Here is a 21738-nt window from a genome sequence, read left to right on the forward strand (position 1 = left end):
GAAGTTCAGACTGGACATTAGGAAAAGGTTCTTCACTGAGAGGGTGGTTGATCACTCAAACAGGCTCCCCAGGAAGGTGGTCTTAGTACCAAGCTTGTCAGAGTTCAATGAGAATAGCCCAGATGCTCTTAGTCATATGGTTTACTTTCAGGTAGTCCTGTGAGAAGTTGGACTAGATGATCCTTACGGGTTCCCTTCCAAATCGAGATATTTTATGATCTTTACCAAAAAGCCCTGCTCTGCTCTCAGGCCTGGCTGGTACAGGATCTAAGCCAGCCCCCTGGCACCTTAGCTCTGCAAGTACTACTGACAGCACTGTCCGTTTTCAACAGTGTAATAAATAATTAGCATCTGCTGTATAAAAGAGAGCAAACCAGTTGTTATCCAAGATTATAAATCCACAAGACATGTATCTGAATCTTTGCATAAGGATTCTCAAAGCACCAGTGATCTTCAAATATGTTTGTGTACCAAGAACACCTGCTATTGATGAAGTTATTAAGTGCTCTGCATAAACAAAAGTCTTTTAAATAATTACATCTGTCAATTTAGTTTACATCATCATACTAAAAACAAAAACAAATATTTTTTTGTTTTGTTTTTGTTTCACCACCAGCTTCTTGTGTGACCCTGGCTAACCAAACTGCTTATAATTCAGTTTCATCCTTAACTCAGGATGTATTTTAAACCACTGTTAGGGCACTGCAAAGCATTAACACATCTTCAGCTGACATACAGTGCAAATAATATGTCTAAGGAACACCTCCATCCCTGCAAATCTTCTTTTGACTAAGTGACATCTTTAGAAAACTGATCTTTCAGGCAAGGCTTTAAGTTTTAAGAATTACAGTTATTTTACACTTTCAAAAATATGACACATTTCATATAATTTTCTTATGATCTCTGAAAGTAGTTTAAAAGAAGTCTGTCACGCACTACAGTTAAGGTGGCAAAACCTCCCCCTACAACACAAGCATGTGTTGCCGATATCTGGAGTTTCATGATCACCCACAGAAATATGCAGAGTAATGAAAAAAAAACCCAATGCACCTCTTTCTAAGAGAAAGAACAGGACAAAATTGTGTACGTGTACATCATACATTTATTACTGAACAACTCTCTCAACTCCAAAATTGGGCACAGGGATTAAAAATAAAAATTCATTGCACTACCTAGTAAAGCATTACTAGTAACTCTCATAAAAAATGTACAAATTTTGTTAAAAATTTATCAAGCCTTCAAATGATTTGGTTACAGGTATTTATAATACATTTAAAACTACATGTTAAATGATAAAATAGCGTGTGATTTAAAGAAAACACTTGACAAAATATGATTCCAACAAAACCCCTAAGCTGTCATAATCATTAGCAAATCTGAAACACAAGTAGCAAAATGAGGTAACAATGTACCAACGAAAAAAACACAGCTTTTACAAAGGCCCAAAGATAACTCAGTCTAAAATGTGTTTTCTACCATTAAAATTAAAGAGGTTGGTAAATCTCATCCCAGGTATTACATGATATATTAACAGCTGTGAAATCACATTCAAGAGCTTGTACAAAATGGCATACAACAAAAGGCTTTAATGTTTTTGTTTTGTTTTTTTTTTTTTTAAAGAAAGCCACAAAATGAGACATTGGAATTACCTGTAGGCCTTGATATCCACTAAAATGTCAAATTAAATTGACAGTTTATGTAAAAAAAACAGCAGTGCCAATATGATAAAGCAAACATATTACAGGTTTGGATTTTTTGGGGGTGGGGAAGACAGAGCCAGATAATGGCAGAAAGGCAATGAACATAAAAAAGTCTTGCTGAATTCAGGTGCTGCCAGGCACCATGGCAGGCTGTGGAATTACACACAAATGTGCATAACACATGGCAGTTCACAGCTGAACATGAATCCCCCTCCCTTGACAGCCACAACAAAAAGGACTCGGTTGTAGCTTGTCTGAGCTGATTCAGAACATCTGCATGTGTGCTGTTTATACACACTAACCACAGGAAGCAAGTCCACATACATCTGCAAGAGTCCCATGCAAACAAAAGAACCATTCCAGAAGAGATGAGCCATAAGAGTGCAACAATTAATTTCAGGATTTTACCAACTTAGATCCTCCATCTCCAGCTGCATTGCAGAGTTTTAGTGGGGGGGAAAAAGGGACATTACACGTCAAGACTTCTCCAATTTCAGCAAGAGGACTACTTTCCCTTGGTTCAGAAGAATGTGTCTTGTTCATTTGTATTTAGGTTAGATAGAGTACCCTCTTTCATGCCTCAAACTGAATACTGAGCACAGAAATGTTAGTTATGTTTAAATCTGTACATAAGGAACTTTTTCTTTTGCAGTATATAAAAGAGTCTAGGTTTTCTAAGACAAATGTAAGCATATGCTTTTTAAACAACATGGTTTTATTTGTTAAAAAAATAAATCTTATTACATGTAATTTAACCTGCTAGGTGTTATTGTGAAAAGCCTATTCTTTAACTCCACTGAAAAAAGAGGAGAAATTCTAATATTTTGAAGTTGATATAAGAGCGTTTTTATTTATTTAGTGTTCTTAAGTATGGATACGTATGGAAAGACTCACTGGCTTTGAGAACTACTTGCATAACTAAGCAGAGGGCAGAGCATGTGAAACAGGGCAAAATTGTGCTTTTATTTTATCTGCACCAAGAGCTGCGACTGGTCTGTAGATCTTCAAAGGGAAATGCGCATGGAGAACATCTAACACTGTTTGAAATTGTAACTGATACTAAAGCATAGCAGCATACAAAAGCATCAGAAATGATAGAGAACAAACTTAAAGCTGAGGCTGGCAGCAAGTTGCAGCAATATTGCTAACTGTGCCAATTGTGCTGCTGCAACTGAAGTAATGACACTGAATTTAGGAGAATAATTTTGTTGCAAAAAGTGCATCCTTTTAATAACTACAGTATATGAGGACCTAAATATTTTACTAGAACATACTGAAGATGTTAACAGTCTGAATATTATAAATAAAGCTGATTTTTTTTCAATAGCACAAATAAAAGATTATTCAGAACACTTGAATAGAGGTTATCCCCTTCTATTTCAAAGCACTGTTCTGGGAGGTGTTCCAATTTTCTCCTATAATAGAGTGCTCTGGAAATTTGATTGCAAAAACCAAGGGAGTTCCTTCTTCGTATTACACTCATCATGAAATAATGAAGTAGGCAAGAAGCAGCATCAGAGCAAAAGAATTCTGCAGTTAATGACCAAAACCCACCTTCTCTTGTGATACAACTAAAAAAAAGCAGTTGTTGTTCTCTGAGAAAACGCTAAAAAATTTATTTTATTCATGAAGTTGCAGGAATAAAATTATAACCTTTTTCAAGTGATTTTAGCTGTATGCAAACTCCCTTGTAAATTACAAAGAATGTATGTGATTAAAGCCAATGTTTGTAAGCTAAAAGATTATGTCCTTAGCAAGCAGAATGGCCAAAAATGAAGAGCTGTTGCACAAGACTCTCAGTGTTCTCTCTGCTTCCTTTCATGGAAAAAGCACATAACTGGCAAACCCAGCTAGAAAAATTTAAAAGGAAAACAGAAAAACTTCTGTATTCATATTAGCAATTTAAAATGTTAATATTGCTAAATGTTTTGTGCGATATTGCAACTTTACATTGATAAAATAAAAATCAGCCACTTAAAAACCCAAACTTTGTAACATATGCTAAAACCCCCACCATTACTCATGTATGAACAATCAACGTACTCCTTAGTGGTACACATTTAAAGCCTCCAATGAAGGAGAAGCATAACAGCTGTTTGAATAGTAGGTGGAAAGGTCTTTATACCTCTAAGTATATTGGGGAGGAAATACTAAATGTCTGTAATTGCTGCACCCACCGCATTCAGTGTGCAACTGCAAACACAAGGAAAGGAACCAGTGTACAGTACTAGTACTGTTTAAATAACACACAAGATTATACATTGCAGCATAATTATTACTACACACATACGTTCTCAGTACATGCTGGTATATAGGTTCTCAAACACACATGCACACTCAGTCACAAGCACACTTCACGCATCCTCTCACAAGCAAACACACATTCATACCATTCGCTCCCACTCACAGTATCTGAAGGCTCTATATAAGGTAGATTGCTATATTGTTTGGAGCTACCACTGGTTTGTTTTTTTTTCCTTTTTCTTTTATATAAAAGCACATGCTAAAAGATCACGTCCACAGTAATCTCGCAGCAACACTCGGAATGATCACACAAAAACCAGGGAATGTTAGTGCACACACAAAATTAAGCTAAAAAAAAAATAAAATAATCATTCTTTGGAGTTCCAATCACGCTGTTAGTATAACAATCCCATAACTGTGAAGACTAGTTATAAGCTTTATAATTGATTAAGTCACACAGTGCAAAGTAAGGTCCATTGACCCTTTTGTGTAAAGGGTAGGCTGGAAGTCACATGGGTAAGTTCGATAGATAGTTCATAGATACATGTGACCAGAAACACCCAAACCAGGTTTGTGCTCTTAGATTGGTCATTCTGAATCACGATGCACTTCCGAAGCATCAGCTCTACAAATTGGGCAGGTACGATTTGCCTGTAAAACCAGAAACAAAAGCAGGTTTACTGTACTGACAAATACATCGTTAAGGTAATGTTATAATGACACTGACATCTGTGAGTACTGAAAAGCAATTCAAGAATACTCAAAACAAGAGCAGACTGTGTGCTTACACCTTTTTTTTTTTTGTTTGTTTTGTTATGTAGCATGGTGTAGTAAGTTTGTCCATTCAAAGTTATGTTTACAAAAAATAATAATTGAGCCTTTTATCTTTAAAGCAAAATGGCAAACTAGGTTTTATCTAGGTGATGGTGATTTTATTAATGCAGATTTATAATTATATTGCAATCAGATGGATGCAATTAAGAAGCTGCACTGTGTGCTACAGAGAACTCCCCCAAAACCAGACTAGCACCCTTGGGCTGTATAAATGTCCTATATGAAGATGTTGTATTGTCACAAGCTCTAGTGATCATGGATCATGTCTCTTCATACTCTGTTTATTCTGTTATTCTCACAGAAACCCATCACAAAGACTTAGTCAAAGCTGAAAGCAGAACAGTGAAAAAGGGAAGTGGTTTTAGTAAAGAGAAACAGAAGGGGGAAAAAAGACAACCTGATGAACAGGTATTCAAGCAACAGACACAAGCAGATCTAAATTTAGCCCTGCAGTAAAAGCACTCACTGAAAGTATGTCCTATGACCCTTACTTTTACAGCTTCCTTAAAAAGGTAAGATAGGTGAGAAGTAACATTCCTTAAGCTACTGGGAAAGCATTTCTGCCTTCTTATTCCCCTTTTCAAATAAAGGCTAATTTCATTTTGGCAATTGATGAGAAAAAGCCCCAAACAAACATGTAACATCTATGATAAAACATTTCCTTTGCAAAGGGCCGAGTGAAGAGAACTTGTCCCTGCCCAAATTCTGTATTTCATGTTTCAAAATTGCAGGACCAACCACTTCCAACTCCAAATTTTCCTACGGTACCCAAATTTTTCAACGAAAATACAAGTCAGAGCATCAAGAAATGTGGCTCTGCAGGCCAGAGTTCAGAAATCATTGCCACAGATTTCAAATCCAAACGATGCCAATGAATGTAACATGTTACTACTGAAAAACACTATTTAGTAATGCAAGTTAAAATGACGGTATATTTTTTCTGTTCACTACTACTATCATACTGTTTTATAGTTTATACTGTAGTTATTATTGCTTTATAGTTTTTGTAAAGCATGGACTGGAGTATCAACAAGAAAAATTATTTCTTGCTCTCTCACTAGCAGTTTTGAAATTACTTGAGGACAGTGTCATTACTTGGTCACTACACTGCATTTGCATTATTCTAGATATAGTTCAGCTAATATGAATTTTGAAATAAAAAGGCATGTTCTTTAAAATTCAATGGATTAATGAATCAAAAGGTATTCACTCAGATAAATAACGAAGCATCTACCATTTGTAGCATGAAACAGGTGATTCAGCGGGAGTAATTTCCTGATAGGAATTGCAGAAATAAATTCACTATGCCAGGATAAACTCAGTATTCATGCACACTGCCGCAGTGCTTTTTAGGTAACTTTTCAAGATCCTACATGTACATCTGTTTCAAATTTAGTTGTATTCTTGTGCCTTTCATAAAATTAATTCCCCCTTCTTGGCATTTAATGTGATTCTTCAGTGTGAAAAAAGGACTAAGGTGGACATAATACTGACCTTCTAACCAGCCAATCTTTCAGGCAAACTTAACGTCTGTACTGTAAGGACAGCAATCTACCCAATTAACTGATTATTCTTTTTTTAATATTGGATAGACATTTATATCTGAACTGAACTGCATTTACAACAACGGTCCTGAAGGGCTTCTAGAATCCTCTAAAAAACATTGCGCTACTATGGTGTTAGTCCATCAGAACCAAGTTAAACTATAGTTAGTCTTTTCTCATGCATAATACAGCATTTCCTGTCAGAACGTTAAATATAAAGGCAAGTTGTCCTTGTTACTGGTTCTAAACCCTAAGGGTGAAGACAGCTGGGTTTTCAAGCTGTCTTTTGGAATGACAGGTAACTCTTACTTTACAAAAGAACAGGATTCTCATGGATTCATATTTGACTAAGGGATTGAGGATATTAAGAAGTAATCAAATACTGTGAAATGAGTTAACAATACTACAAAAAGCAGAAAGATAACCTCTCTTTTTTTAAATTTTGCTTTGTCCACTGTATTATATCTCTCAACAAGTCTTTAATCATGCTTAACCATGGAATTATACATTAAAGTGAGGAACCTAATGCACTGTAAAATAACATTTCCTCTCACTTGCTCACACTACATGAAAAGGTGGTACTATCCATAGCGTTATACCAGCTGGGCAGCTCAAACCTCTCATGCATAGAAAAGCCACAAAACTTTCTTATATACCTTTCTTTTGCTCCATCGTCACCAACAAGCAGTGAAATAAGGATTTTTATTTCTTTTTAAATAATCAGATTAGATCACTAACCTTCCACTAACACATGGTGAAACTTAAAAGAACCAACCTGACTCCCTAATTCTGTAACTAGTTCTAGAAATACTAGAGAGCAAATACTTTCCTCAAAGAGGCAACATTAAATCAGTAAAACATGGGGAAAACCTGGTATTTTTTTGGTTTTGTTTTTGTTTTTTTTACCTTGTGGAAAAAAGTTACAAGTACTGAAAGCTACAATTTTTACCTCCCCTTGCAGAATTTATCAACACGTTGTTGGCTGGATGGTGTAAATTACGTGGATGTGGACATGTCTACACTATCAACATATAAAACAAGTTGTCAAATACATAAAGAAGCAAAAAAATAATAGCTTAAAAATATATTCCAGTTATCCTCACATCCAGATGTTTGCTGCTTAACTCTGAGTTTAGACAGAGGCTGTAACTAAAATAGGCTGGTCTTACAGGTAATTTGCTATAGTTTGCAAAGAAAAATAATCTTTATTTCCATACACCCATTTTCATACCAGTGTAACTAAACCCACATGGTGTAAATATATTGCCTTAGCAATCCTATACCATGATGCTTTAACCTTGTCTAACATTTTGCATCCAGCTCTGGAATACACGATGTCAATACAAGCAGTTCTAGGTGGCTATAACTGCACCCCCCTTAGGTTTACACTGTGTGCCTTTCACCTCATTCCCCTACCCAGCTGACACTCTTGTGCTCACAGAGTTTATCTGTGGTAAGACAACCTTTAGGAAATACCACACTTGGAGAGGTTAGAAAATACACAGCTTCTAAGCTGGGACAGAAACACCAGAAAAAAGCAGTTTCACCACTACTACAGTATATGTACAAATATGAAAATAAAGACTCAACTAAATATGTTTTTTTCACTTTGCTGTCCTGAATGTGATTGCCATTCATTACCAGTTGACTAAATCTAACTGTTAAGCTGCACACCAGGTCCCAAAACAGCTTAACTCAACATACTTGTCTGACTCTTGAAACAAATATTAGGTAAGAAAGAATGTGAGAACAGGACAAGCATGCATGATACTTCCCCTGGTATATTCCTCTAACTTCAGGCAATCCGTAGATCAGGGACTTTATTAATCAGAAGGGGGTTTTTTGCATTAATGGCCTGGAAGGAGCTGTCGTTTGTAGAATCTATATAATCAGTTTAACCTACATAGACCTATAGCATCCACCACCTCACAGGCCAATGTCACATGTGTTTTAGATCTTTTTTGATAAAATGGAGTGAATACCATCCCTGGGTACCCTGTCCACACCACAAATGACTTACCAAGTTTCATGCAACAAAAAGATTTGACAAATCCAGAGTGTACATTCCTCGAGAGGAGTAGGGGGACACACTGGAGAATACCACTTGAATATATATAATCTACAGCATACATCTAGCATAAATATATTGGTAATACTATGGGGTGTGTGGCGGTGTGTGTGGGGTGTGTGGTGGGGTGTGGGTGTGGGGTGTGTGTGTAAGTGGCTTTTTAATGTGATAACAACAAAACTAGATGTTTACATTCCCCTTGCTGTTTCTCGGTGTGTATATGGATTTAGGTACTGAAGGACACCAGTTCTACTGAAAGTTATGAGCACTGTTGTGGTTCCACTATGTGGTTCCATATGTTCCACTATGTGGAAACGTTTACACTGGCCTTAGATTCTGTGGAAGCCTTAGACTACCGTGGGTACTGTAGCCCAAGAGCAATTTCATATCTCAGTTTTTATTCTCATTATTCTTGATACCTTGTTATCCAAAATAATGATACCAATTCAAACTTGATTTTTTGATTCTCTGCCCTGAATATTTCAGTGTATGCCCAAGATCTTAATTTTCTTGCTTTTATGAAGCCATAAAGGCAAGGGGTTTCGATTTATTTCTTGGAAACAACAGACACCATTTGTAATTCTCTAGGGACTATACCCTGTATTAACACAGGATAACTGCAGCTTCCAGTGTTCCACACAACAGTCTACATAGAGATTAAATGAAAGCTGAACAAAGCTGAGACAGGATGGGGATCAATACCTTGTTGGCAGTAGACCTGGCTAATGCAGCTTGTAGAGATACCTATGTATCATCATCTACTTATTTCTATTTCCTGCTCTTCATACCTTCTCTACTGCTATTTTCTCTGTCCTCTTACTGGGCTGCCCTGATTCTAGATCCTTTCTTTTCTGCTCAAATTCTCTTGGAAGGGTATATCATAATTTTGTGAAACTAATAATTTCTGTTTCTATATACTAAAATATCTCTCTCTCTCTGCATAGGCATGTATGTACACACATAACGTATTTTATTTGCCATGGAACCTAACGTTAATAGCAAAGTAGGGAGGAAGGTATTAGTACTCATTCTTGCTATGCAGAATATGTAAAACAGTTAAAGCCACCATCACCACAGAAACTCTTAATTCATACTTCCTATATTATTATGTTACTTTTCTGTTTCCAAGTCTCCTTCAATTTCACATATTAATTGAATGCACAGTCATTGTTTTGTGCAAATGGAAAACACAGTAATATCTGTCAATGAAGAGTTCTCTCTGTATTAATTTTTCCTTATGCCAAAGACTACAAAGAAACACCTTTCATCAACTATTAGAAAAATAAGTAGGCAGTACTTCCACTCCATTGGCATTTCTAGCCTAAATATTAGAAACATAAAACAAGATAAAATGAAGTGGAACAGCAAAATACCCCCACCCCCTCCCACCAAACTACATAATGAATTCCCTATGAGACAGGATTATTTTTTATTTAATTTTTACCTTCAGCCATTTATCAACACACTTGGCATGGAACTCATGGTTACAAGGTAAGACTCTAAGTAGCTGCCTGGTCTCAAAATCACACATGCACACCACACACCTAAAAAAAGACAACAAAATTCAAATGTTATCTGCTATGTAAGAACAACAAATACACATTCCATACAAAACCTTACAGATACAACTGTAACATGGTAGCTCTTTTACTCCTTGGGTAGCTACAGTTATTTTTATCTGTGGTTGAAGGTGTGTACTGTGACAAACTGAGAAGACCTTTTGTGTCAGGTTTTTGGGGTTTTTTTTTGGTGTGCTTTCAAATCGCAAATCAGCAAGGGCTTCTATTCACAGGAGTTCACAGACCCAACCAACAGAAGACATTTAATCAAAATCAAAAATGGTGGAGGTAAGAAACTATGAATTTCACTCCCTACTAGTAAGTCACTCACTGAAGGTCACTGAAACTGGAATATCAGAGAAAAATCCTTACACTGAAGTTCAAACATTAGACAGCATTTGGTACTTAAGTCACTTTAAGCACCTTTGTATCTATACCGCCCCTTCCACTTGGTTGTGCAGAACTTTCAAACACAGGAAGTTAAGGGGTTTTTAAAATAATGTGCACTCTTAAACCACTGACCAAGCTCTACTAGGAGCACCTGAAACTTCAATACTTGCTAAATTTTAACACAAGCTAAATTACAAGTTCACAATGCCACTTCAACGCCTAGTATGCTGAACACATCCTAGAACACCCTTCTTCCATTTTGGCTTTTTAAACGCTGAGAAACTAAACTGAAAGATAGCTAAATGACGAGAGACTAAACAGGTTTTAAAGTAAGGATAAATAGTATTTGATCTGGAAAGCAACCCAAGGAAAAAAAAAAAGAAAATTACATTGTTTAAAGCCCTTCTGGCCTAGCTAAGGGTGCAAGTTAAAAGAAATGAAAATGCAGTCACCTAAATTATGGGCCTTTGAAAGAGACCAATGTACTTACAATGTCTGTTCTGACTGGTGGTTGTTTGGATTGAACCTGTAGGATGGAAGCTGTTCAATGTCCGCCTTTGTCAGTCCTCGTGGTTTGGCTTCTCCCAGACGTTCTGCCAAATTCAGGAGTGCCTGCAAAACATGGAAACTGGACATTTAGAAATTCACTGCTCAAAGAGGCTCTGGTTCCGTTAGAGGTGGGGCTTCCATTACACCTCACCACCCCAGCCGGAAGCACAAACACCCTTCAGTTAAGAAATGTTTAGAACCTTAGTTAAACCCCTTTCAACACAAGCCCCATGGAAAGACTTTCAGAGTTCAGCCATCCTTCTAATTATGCAAAATGTTCTCTTTGTGATTTCAAAACCTCCAGGACCCAACTTCCAATCAGTCCTGTGGCTGCATGCACAGCTTGGCAAGTATTTTGTTTCTGAAGAATCCTTTCACCCTGCTATAAAATTAATAGTGCTGGTAACCACAAAAAATCGTCAACAGATTTGCTTTCTAACAATATGTGAGTCTGGTCTTGTGAGAGAAACCAAGAATTTAATGGGACAGGTTCCGATTCCCACTCCACGTCTTGGGCTAGCTGACTTGAAATACGGAGATTTTATCCTCAGTCTGGAAAACAAATACATACCATCAAACTGTAAGCGCTTTTTTTTTTTGCTAAATTTTATGTTAATTTTCTGTAAGCCAAGCATTGCAACTAAAAGCCTCTCATGTAAATAAATTACACTGTCACATATGTAACTAATTTACACTGTCACATATGTAACTTACACTCCTTCACAAGGGAGTATCACTATAAATGTCATAGAGAATCAAGGCATAGCTGCAAATGATACAGATTACAAAAGATTTCTAGTATTGTCAAAGCTAGGGTTCAAATTCTCAGAAATAAGACGATGCTTCTTCTGAACTAGCACAGAAATTATTACAGAAGTTCTCACTGTTAAACTGAAAATGTGCAACTATACGGAGCTCTTAAGCGGAGCACAGGCAAAGAGATGCAAAAGTAAGCGTTGATGATGACTGTCTGAAGAGAAATCAAACGGAATCCATTAGTCTCAGAACCAGTAAAGACACAACAGCTAGAACTGCCCCGTAATTATCAAGGATATTTAAGAGGGTTCTACATCTATAGATGTGAATTACTGTACCCTCCTGAGGGCCAAGAAGAAAAGGCAGTAAGGCAGTTTTATAAACAATACATTTAGACTAATTATTCCTATGAAATTAACACTATCCTGCAAAGTTATGCACATATAACCAGTAACTTACTCTGTTCTTCTGAAAGCGCTTCATTTGTTTGATATTTAAAATCAATTAAATTAAAAAGGAGAAGAGTTAACATGTAGAATATAAAAGCTGAACAATCTAGTGATTACTAGCCTAGGATTCTAGGAAAAAGCAACAGACAATAAAGCTAAGCACTTCTAATATCCAGCATTGCAAAAAAAATCTACAAGAATTGTTTCTGGATTCTGTCTTCACAGTCATTACATCTATTTGAGAGCCAAAAGCAGGATTAAAAGCAAAATATAATAAAAATTTATCTTTTGCTTGAGCTAACATCTGTTCTTTAAAGGTAGTTGTAGTTCACACACCAACCTCATAGTTTTCTACCTCTCCATCTTCCACATCCAACTCAAAGCTGAAAGCTGGTCCAACTGCAGGTGGCACTGGGAGCATTGATCTACCACGAGAGCAAACAATGATAAGGTTCAGCGTCTTGCTGAAGGAAAGCACAGAAACATCTGGCAGAGGTAAAGTTACCTTACCGACCCCTCTCAAATCAACAAGTTGTCAGAACTGGTAAAAATGTTAAGTTTGGAGTCAAGAATAGACATTTGAAGTGAAAGAGTCAAAGGAAAAAGCTACTTTTGCCACTTTTTTATATTGGCAGTGCTGCCTTTTGCACGCATGTCTCAAATGATACTTCCCAACCAGGCTCAGCACTATTACAAAAACGAATCTCTTGATTACCATAGATTATGGAGAGCTAAAATTGACAATGAATTGACATTCTGGTTTTAAATATGTTTTACTTCTTTAAGGGGATAAAATATCAACAAAGAAAAGGAACCCTAAGTTCTTTTAGCTCTCAAATACAAAAGTCTTGAAACTTTTGCTAAGCCTAAAACACATAATGAAGATAAAACAGGATATGCCACTGGACCAACTTCCATACTGAAGGCAAGCACAAACTCACTTTCTCACATACTGTGATGCTGGTTAAAGCAGAATCTCCTCAGACAGAGAGAGAAGAGAGATGTTTTTCTGTTTCTATATTCAACAAGTGTTTTTAAACCCCCCCCACAAGATAGTACTATGAGTCCAAACTTTATGCACATCGAAATCACAAATTGAGAGTACTAATATGTACTAAAATTCTACTGAGGTCATCAGGAATTACTGTGCCACACTGTGTCGTCAATGGACAGGCAAGAAGCTACGACATTATTCTGACTGTAAGATGCAAAGTTGAACAACTTCAATGGATCAGATTTCTGGTGCCACTTTCATACCACGTCTGAAATTGCACAGAGAGAAACTACAGAACTGGTGTCAGTGTCTCCTTGTCAATGTCACATTCGCCCCCAGAAAATAATTTCTGTTTTCCAATCATTTTGTATGTATTTCCAAAACAGAACATAGAAGAGTAATAAATCTCATCTCATATACCCAAACACCCCTACAGAGAGTCTACCATAGCACGCTACAGATAATTCCTGAACATTACTTGTCCCACATCTTTTCCAGAAACAGCTAATCAGAGGCAGAACAGAAATTCAACAGCTGTAACAGATTAGCAGTTCAGCCAATAAAGAGTAACACATCATGAGTAACACATCACAGAGAGCTCCCACCTTTGTGCTTCATAATTAAGAACAAAACCAAATGAATTTATTCCGTAAGTGAAGACTCCTAGGACTTTATCCTACAGTGTAACCATGCCTCTGTAAGAGTATCAAAGAACCAAGTTTTAAAATTTGTTGAAGATTTTACAAAGAGTTCAGAAACAAGAGGCTACTGTGCCTCAAAACACCTACAAAACTACATTGGACAAAATTGTTCACTTACATTTTTCCTTGCTCAGGGGTGTCTGTTATTCAAAATAGGCTGAAAAATTTACACAGAAATGGAAGTTTTCCTCCTCTCTGGGAGAGCTGAACTATGTCTGTTCTGTGGTAGAGTCCAACCATTAAAAGTGCCAAGACTCTTGTTGAAAGTCATGTGACTTCAATAGCCTAGATGGAAGCAAATGTACTTTGAACTTACAGCACATAAGGTAATAGGCTGGGATGGTAAGGGTGTGGTGGTATTGGCTGCTGTGATCGGTATCTGCTGCGCCCTGTGAGTCTTCGAGGCATAAAAGGTGGGTAAGGCTGCAAGAAAGAAGAAAATAAGCTTCAACTGGAACTTGTGGAACTGGAACTTGTGTCCAGTTCTGGGGTCCTCAGCACAAGACAGACATGGACATACTGGAGAGAGTCCAGCGAAGGGCCACTAAGATGGGACTGGAAGCATCTCACGTATGAGGAAAGGCTGAGCAAGCTGGGACTGTTCAGTCTGGAGAAGAGAAGGCTCAGGGGGGATCTTATCAGTGTATATAAATACCCGAAGGGAGGGTGCAAAGAAGACGGAGCCAGGCTCTTTTCAGTGGTGCCCAGTGACAAGACCAGAGGCAATGGGCACAAACTGAAACACAGGAGGCTCCGTCTGAACATCAGGAAACACTTCTTTACTCTGTAAGGGTGACTGAGCACTGACACAGGCTGCCCAGAGAAGTGGCAGAGTCTCCATCCTTGGAGATCTCAAAAGCTGCCTGGACATGGTCCTGGGCAACCGGCTTTAGGTGGCCCTGCTTGAGCAGGGGGGTTGGACCAGATGACCTCCCTTCCAACCTCATCCAGTCTGTGATTCAACATTTTTTTTTCTTAAGAATAAAATAAAATTAAATCTGAATATTGAAATCCACTTTCAATAAAACATTAAAAAAAAATCCAGCCTCTGCTCAAATCCAAAAGGACTTCAGCCTCAATTTGAAACAACTCCCACCAATAACACACAATCATACCATTCCATGTGAAAATGTGGTAACACACAACAGAAATCCTCGCAAGCTCTTGTGTGCTTAGTCTACATGCAGGCTGTTTTGGGAAACAGGACTTGAGCTGTTGACTCTCTTGTGAATACAAAAGCCCAGGCTTTAAGCCAGGAGCTATTATGCAGGTTTGTGCACAAGTGGCTGAGTAAAGAAGCCTTTAAAAAAAAAAAAAAAGTCTTGTAGACTTTTTAAAAAAAAATTTAGAAAAAAAACCCCCAACAAACCTTGTAAGCAGTGATATATATTTACATTTATGTTAAAGAAGGATTGAAGCCTTTCAAGTGTACACAAAGAGGTTAATCAATACAATTTCACAGCTGGACAGTGCCTAGAGAGACAGTCAAGCCTAAAGCTTCAATGTATTCTTTCCATGGGTAAATCAGGGCTTTTTTGTCACACTTTTTTCATTTGTATGCTAAGCTCTCCACTGGTATATTTAAGTTTTCATTATAATTGCTCAAAATTTCCTTGCATTACCTACTAAAATGGGGACATATATGTAAAAAATTTATCACCTAAATGCAAACTATGTTTTTCCAGAAATATTCAAATATTAATTTTTTAATTAAGTTTTAAAACTGAAATTCACATATTACTATTGAATTCATATTTGAAGGCCTTGAGAATTGTTTTTGAAACAAAGAACACTCCATGTCTTTACTAACATGTTTTTCTTCTTCTATGTTTGGACTTAAAAAAAAAAACCACAAAAGCCCAACACCACCAATGACTAACCTAAAACTCCCTAACTTTGTAATGGAAACATTATTAATAGATAGCCATGGCCTTACATAAAATCTACATATGAATATAAAAACAAATATAAAAAGAGCCAGGATCGCTTTCTTGAAAGTAAGATCTCAAACTAGACGTAGCAAATATTAATTTTACTGCCTTGTGAATTCCGCAGACCAAAAATATAATTAGAAACTGTTGCGTTCACTGAATAAAAGAGAATCAGCCATTCCATCATAATTCTAATACAAATAAAATTTTATAAGGATTTAGGATTGCTTTATAGAAGACCATATGATTAATTGTAATACATCTCTATTCTACTTCTCAGCAATACACAACCCAGAACTGAAGCATCAGATAAAAAATGCTGTATCATCTGCAAAAAATGGTATTTTATTCTTTAAAGACCAAACTTGGAAATCAAGAAAGCCTCACTCCAACCAAAATTTCTGTGATTAGACTGTAATTAATCTAACAAGCATACTGAACAAAATACGAGCGGTTTATGGAAATTTAAGTGTCTCTGTCTCCAGAGTGACTTAGACTGACTGAAAACTTCACTGAAAATCTGTACACCTTTAGCTTAACAAAGCGCTGATTATTTTTTGTTTTAATCGTAGAGACTTATTTAAACCTTTATAAAAACTGCAGCAAGCATTTAACTAGGCTGTGTGATCTCAAGGAGATTAATTAAAAAGTTATCCATACACTCTGTAGCCACAGGGCCTAAAATTATATTCTCATGTAAAATCTGAAGTAACAATATGCCTCTAAAACCTTCTGTCAACTTGATGCACAGGTCAAACATTAAAAAAATGCAGAGCCTATACTTGACTTCTAGTTATTTCTTTAAGCATTACATAGGCAGGAGAGGTGGTTTTTATTAAAAAAAGAAAACAACAAACAACCCACACAAAACAACAACAAAACCATCTCAGGAGTAATATAATTGCAGACTGAAGTGCACCATGGAGATCCTAGAGGTAGCACAGACACTGGACACACCACCGAAGCACAAAATTCAGCACAGACTTTATCCTGCACCAGGTTCTTTCATGCTGCTACAGTTGAACTGCCTGTAGATCCCCAGAAAGCTGGCTTAAAGCAATCTTGGCTGTCTTTGTAACATGGCGCAGTCTAAATTATGGAAGCTTTCTATACAACTGCTTGCCTGCAAATGGCAAACACTCTGAAGAAGAACTATTTCTGAAACATTCTAGCTTTCCTGACTCATGGAAACTCAACATACAATGAAAATCAGCTAAAAGTGAGAGCAGCTTTTAAAAACTGTACTAATTAGTTTCTGCAGTAGAAGCCCTGGGCTGTGCGGCAACGTGGAATGCTTTCTAAGTAACTGTTACGACACTGCAGGTAATGTTATCTGAATTTGTTTGCTGGTATCATTAAGCTACCCTTAACTTGATTAAAACAAGCTTAAAGAAAATACCACACTATGAAGCTATAGCAAATAATGGAAAACAACTGTAAAAAGTGCCACTTTTAAATAAAATGTACTACAGAATAAAGATCAAGAATGTTAATGCATGTTACAGCATGAACGAGAATATAGCACAGAAAACAATACTTACTACACCAAATGACACCTCCTGGTGTAAAGTATCGTGGGTTAAGAATTGGAGAGGAGCTGAGGGAGGCAATGTTGGTGGATGGGCTGAGGGAGGGTATGTAAAACTTCCTACAGGAAGATGTTCTCCAAGCAGTTCTACTTCATTTTCTATCCTTTGAAGTGGCTATGATTAAAAAAAAAAAGAAAAAAAAAAAAAAGGAAAAAAGAAAGAAAGGGGAAAAAAAAGAGAGAAAGAGAGGCTTTGCTGCAATAATAGAGATGTAATTTCTTCCCAATAAATAACTGCAATCCCAGTTGTATATTCTGAGCTGCTGTGGTCAATTTTATAGGGTAAAAAAGAAATTTAAAATATTACAGGTATAATTGTATTCAGTTTCACATAGTAACTCTGTGAACAATTCCTGTGTCATTAACACTACCAAAAAGCAAAGACAACACTACACATGATATAAATTCACCTTTTCCAGCTAGCCATGCTTATAGACCAGGAATTTATGCGATCTAGCAAATATAGGAGTGGCTGTAATTTCCTGTGTCTTGCATTTTTCAGGACAAATATTTGCTTCCTTCTTGCCAGGCTGCTCTCACTGTATAACTATGCGAGAGAAAAAAATAAACAACCATAGACAAGAACTGAAATTGTGCCACAAAATCTGAAAAGTGGAGAGGAAACATGGCGACTCCAGTGGATTACACTGCAAATGATACTCAGTAATCAAGCAGATGCTTCCTAGGAGGGTCATGCAAGCAGTCCTACCAAGAATACACAGTCCAGAGGCTTCAGAAGCATGAGATTCCAGTTGTGTATTGTAATCTAGTCAACTGCAGCACCTCAGTCAGGCCCAAAAGTGCTCAAAAAATAACCAGTAATTGTCACTGTTTCATTAATACACCCTTCTTCTCCTGACACTGAATTCTACCATTTCACGTAATTCAGCTAAGGAAGGCACCTTGTGGAATGAAAGGAGTATTGTTTCCCTGTTATGCAGAACAAACTTTAAACACAAGGTATTCTTAAACCACCAAGATACAAGATTTCAGCCAGAGCTGAAAGCTGACAGGCAAGCCTAGTCAACAACCTAGGTCAGCAACCCAAGCACGTATGTTTTCTAAAAGGGAAGTCTTATAAAGATTATGCCTGAAAACTGTATTTTCCCAGCTGTTCTTCCATCACCATAACAAACTGACTACAACCCTATTGCCAGCTGAGACACTGCATGGGGAAGTCTCAGTATTTGTTAGGCAAAAATGAAGCCGTTTCCTGTTTCTGCATTAGTGAAATTGCAAACAAATGGACATAAGTGTGCAGATAACCCTACAGTAAGAGCTGTAGACCAGAACTGAAATACTAATTTCCCCTCGAATCCAAAACAGGGTCACGTTTTCCCATGCTTGCATAGTCCCTATCACTAAGCCAAGTCTGCTTAAGCAGAAGGCATCGCTGGGGGGGTGGGCTGAAGAAAGGGAGACTATAGGCTCCTGAACGTATCTGGATGACCTAAGGTCATTATGTACTGGGAAATGCACGGGTCATTTAAAAATTAACTGAGAAATAACAGAAAGGAACATGTAAGGGAAGTAACGCTCTGTGCTTCCTTCTCTCTCTGCTAAGCCTTCCTCTGAGATCACTACTGCACTGCACAACCCCCTCTGGATTCTCTTCCGCTTCCTGTGAAAGAAATACCTTAAGGAATAGTTGGTGAAGCAAATATACATCTTTCTGACAGAAGTAAAGGCCTATGGAGAAACCGCACAGACAACAGCTGATGAAATCTGAAGAGAAACATGGTGAACTTAAAAATTACTTTTTCGTCTTCATGCTAAGTGGTTACAGACTTCCTAAAGAAATTTAAGTGCAAAAACCTATTACTTTAAACAAAATCCTTCCGTTTCCTCAATCAGGCATCAGCGCAATTTGCCCATCCAGCCCCACCAATTCTATGGAGAGGGGGGTAAGAAGCATTACTTACCGACCGTGACTGCTGTGCTTGGAAAGGAACAAACTGTCCTGGAGGAGGCAAGTGAGGAGGGTGGTGTGGAGAGATATGAGGCGGATGCAAAAGGAATGGGTCACTAGAAATGAGAGGTGGAAATGCTGCATATGGTACAGGTAGATGTTGGACTGAGCACGCCTGAAGCATCTGAAATAAAATGAAAACAAGATTATTTTTGTCTCTAGCGCCAACATTCCCTATAAAACATTCTACACTTATTGTGGAAAGATACCATTAAAACAAAGCAGTTCTCTTGCCTCCTTGGAAAACCCTCCAAAACACACATAAATAGTAACTCACTCAAAGACAAGAAACAAGTGATTACTATAACAGGCTCTAAAAACACCAGTGTGACATCTGCTAGGTTCAAAGTAGCTCTCAGTTCTCATGAGGTCAGTGGGACTTTGGGTTTTCAGTATTCCAGGATTAGACAGATTCTGAAGTGATGAGCAGATACATTTATCCTAGTTAATTTTGGTTTTCCCACATATTACATTCAAAACAAGATGTCAAAGCAATGGTCTTACAACCATTTTAAGCTGTAGATGGAGCTGAGGGACTCCAAGCTGTCAGACTGTGCCTTCAGACCTCTGTTGCCTCATATGCTAAGAATCATTCACAAGCTCTGCTCAGTTCTGCACTTTGAGGGGAGCCCCATGTTCTGATGAAAGCTCCCTAACTGACAGCTGCTGTAGGAAGTAGCCCCTTTTCTCTTCTCTTTGAAATGCCTCACACAAAAGCAACCTGGGGCACTGAAGTTTAAACACTGAAGAGATGAAGGCACTGCAGGGGAGGCAGGAATGTGCTCTGTGGAAGTGTTCAGTCTTACTTCCAACTCTAGATGTGAAACAGCAAGAAAACCTGCATTCTCTTTTTCTTGATCTTTAATCCAGCATCAGAATTTCAAGCATTTCTGTTACAATTCTGAAATTAAAAGACCAATTAATAAGATACTTGTTATCAAATCACATTTTACAAAGAAAGAGGACCCAGTTCTGATCTTTCACTTTTTCTTCTTTTCAGTCGTGTCACACAACATACATTGTGCATACGGACTATAATGGCATAAAATGGTAGAGACATCTAGTTTAAAAACAGATTACAGTAGTGGAGGTAGAACTATCACCTCAATTTGGGATAGCTGACTGTGAGCATGACTGAAACTGTGAGCATGACCAAACATAAATCTTTACATACACTGAAACAGTAGCAGATTAATTTGATGTGACTATTTTTTCTTAAACGCTATTCACACTCAGCTACATTATTTTTCTAAAAAAGAAATACAACAAACAAGTATTTCTATTATTAAAATACATTTTTAATTTTATTTTGCTAAATTGAAAACTGTTCTCTGAAATAGCTGAAGATAAATTTGCAGGTAGAACTTCACATAGCGTTCTTTAAAAGAGGAGGCATTTTGGGGAACGTATTAAAATAGGTTTTGATCCCAAGATTCTGTATGATACCATAAGATTCTGTAAGATTACCATAGCTCCAATGTACGTTTGGAATGATCTGCGCTATGCCCATGGCAGTTTTAAAGTTAGAGCAAATGAGGCTACATTATCTTTGAAGTGGAAAGAAATTAAAACTGCCTGTTTATTCTTTCAGGCTTTTTGAAAACTTTTACTGTTTGAACATGTTCTTCCAAGAAATTCTGAAACTGATGAAGGTACTTAATAAGTGACATTTGTTTATTTTATAGTTACAGACGTAGCAGGAGAGACAAATATTACCAAAGCAACAGAAGAATACTGGGAAGCTCACAGATGAAGCTGGTGAGCAAAGCTAACACGCTGGAGGGCAGGGCTACCTTTCAGATGTACTTTGATAGGGTGCAGAAACTGGCTGACAGGAACCATGTGAAGTTCAGCAAAGGCAGATGTGAAGTCTGGCACTAGGAGAGAGCAACGCCATGGAGCAGGACATTTTGAAACTGACAGACTGGTGAGCAGATTTGCAGAAAACAACAGTTGGGTTCTGGTGGACATGTCAAACAGGAGTACAAAAGCCACAGTGTACTCCTGCAGTCAAAAAGCCGTACTGCATGCTGGGCTGCATTACTGAGAATGTAGCTAGTGGTCCGTTGATGCGATTCTGTCCCTCTGCTTGGAACTTGGGAGCCTGTATCAAGTCCTGGGTCCAGTTTTGTCTTCCCCAATGCCAAAGAAAGACACTGACATACTTGAAATGAGTCCAGTGGAAGACAACAAGATGACCAGGAGCTGGAAGCACACTGCATAAAAGAGGATGCAGAACTGGATTTGCTCTGCCTTAAAAAGAAAAAACTAAGCGAAGACTTCACCACTGTCTTCAGCTGCATTATTAGAGTAGATAGGCAGAACCTGACTCTTCCTCAAGGGGCAAAGTGAACGGACAAGGACCAACAGGACCAAGTTGCAGCAAAGAAAATTCAACCAGATAGAAGAAATTTTTCACCACAATGGCAGTTAAACACCAGAGCAGAGGCTTAGAGGCGTTG

At 37.6% G+C, this 21738-nt stretch overlaps 1 protein-coding gene across 2 annotated transcripts in view; it reads right to left on the minus strand.

The window, feature by feature from the left end:
- Positions 1-1082: 1082 nt before the first annotated feature.
- The window catches only part of RNF38 (ring finger protein 38), a 113303-nt gene continuing 92647 nt past the window's right edge, over positions 1083-21738 (minus strand). For both annotated transcript variants that reach the window (XM_080372724.1, XM_080372725.1), the window contains 7 exons: positions 19230-19400; positions 17261-17422; positions 14105-14211; positions 12434-12518; positions 10830-10951; positions 9835-9934; positions 1083-4595 (listed from right to left, as the gene is read on the minus strand). In XM_080372724.1, the coding sequence (XP_080228850.1) occupies positions 4533-4595; positions 9835-9934; positions 10830-10951; positions 12434-12518; positions 14105-14211; positions 17261-17422; positions 19230-19400 (810 nt within the window). In that variant the 3' untranslated portion in view covers positions 1083-4532. The remainder of the gene's footprint in view (positions 4596-9834; positions 9935-10829; positions 10952-12433; positions 12519-14104; positions 14212-17260; positions 17423-19229; positions 19401-21738) is intronic.

This window comes from Falco punctatus (assembly GCF_963210335.1).
Source record: "Falco punctatus genome assembly, chromosome: Z".
Lineage (NCBI taxonomy): Eukaryota > Metazoa > Chordata > Aves > Falconiformes > Falconidae > Falco > Falco punctatus.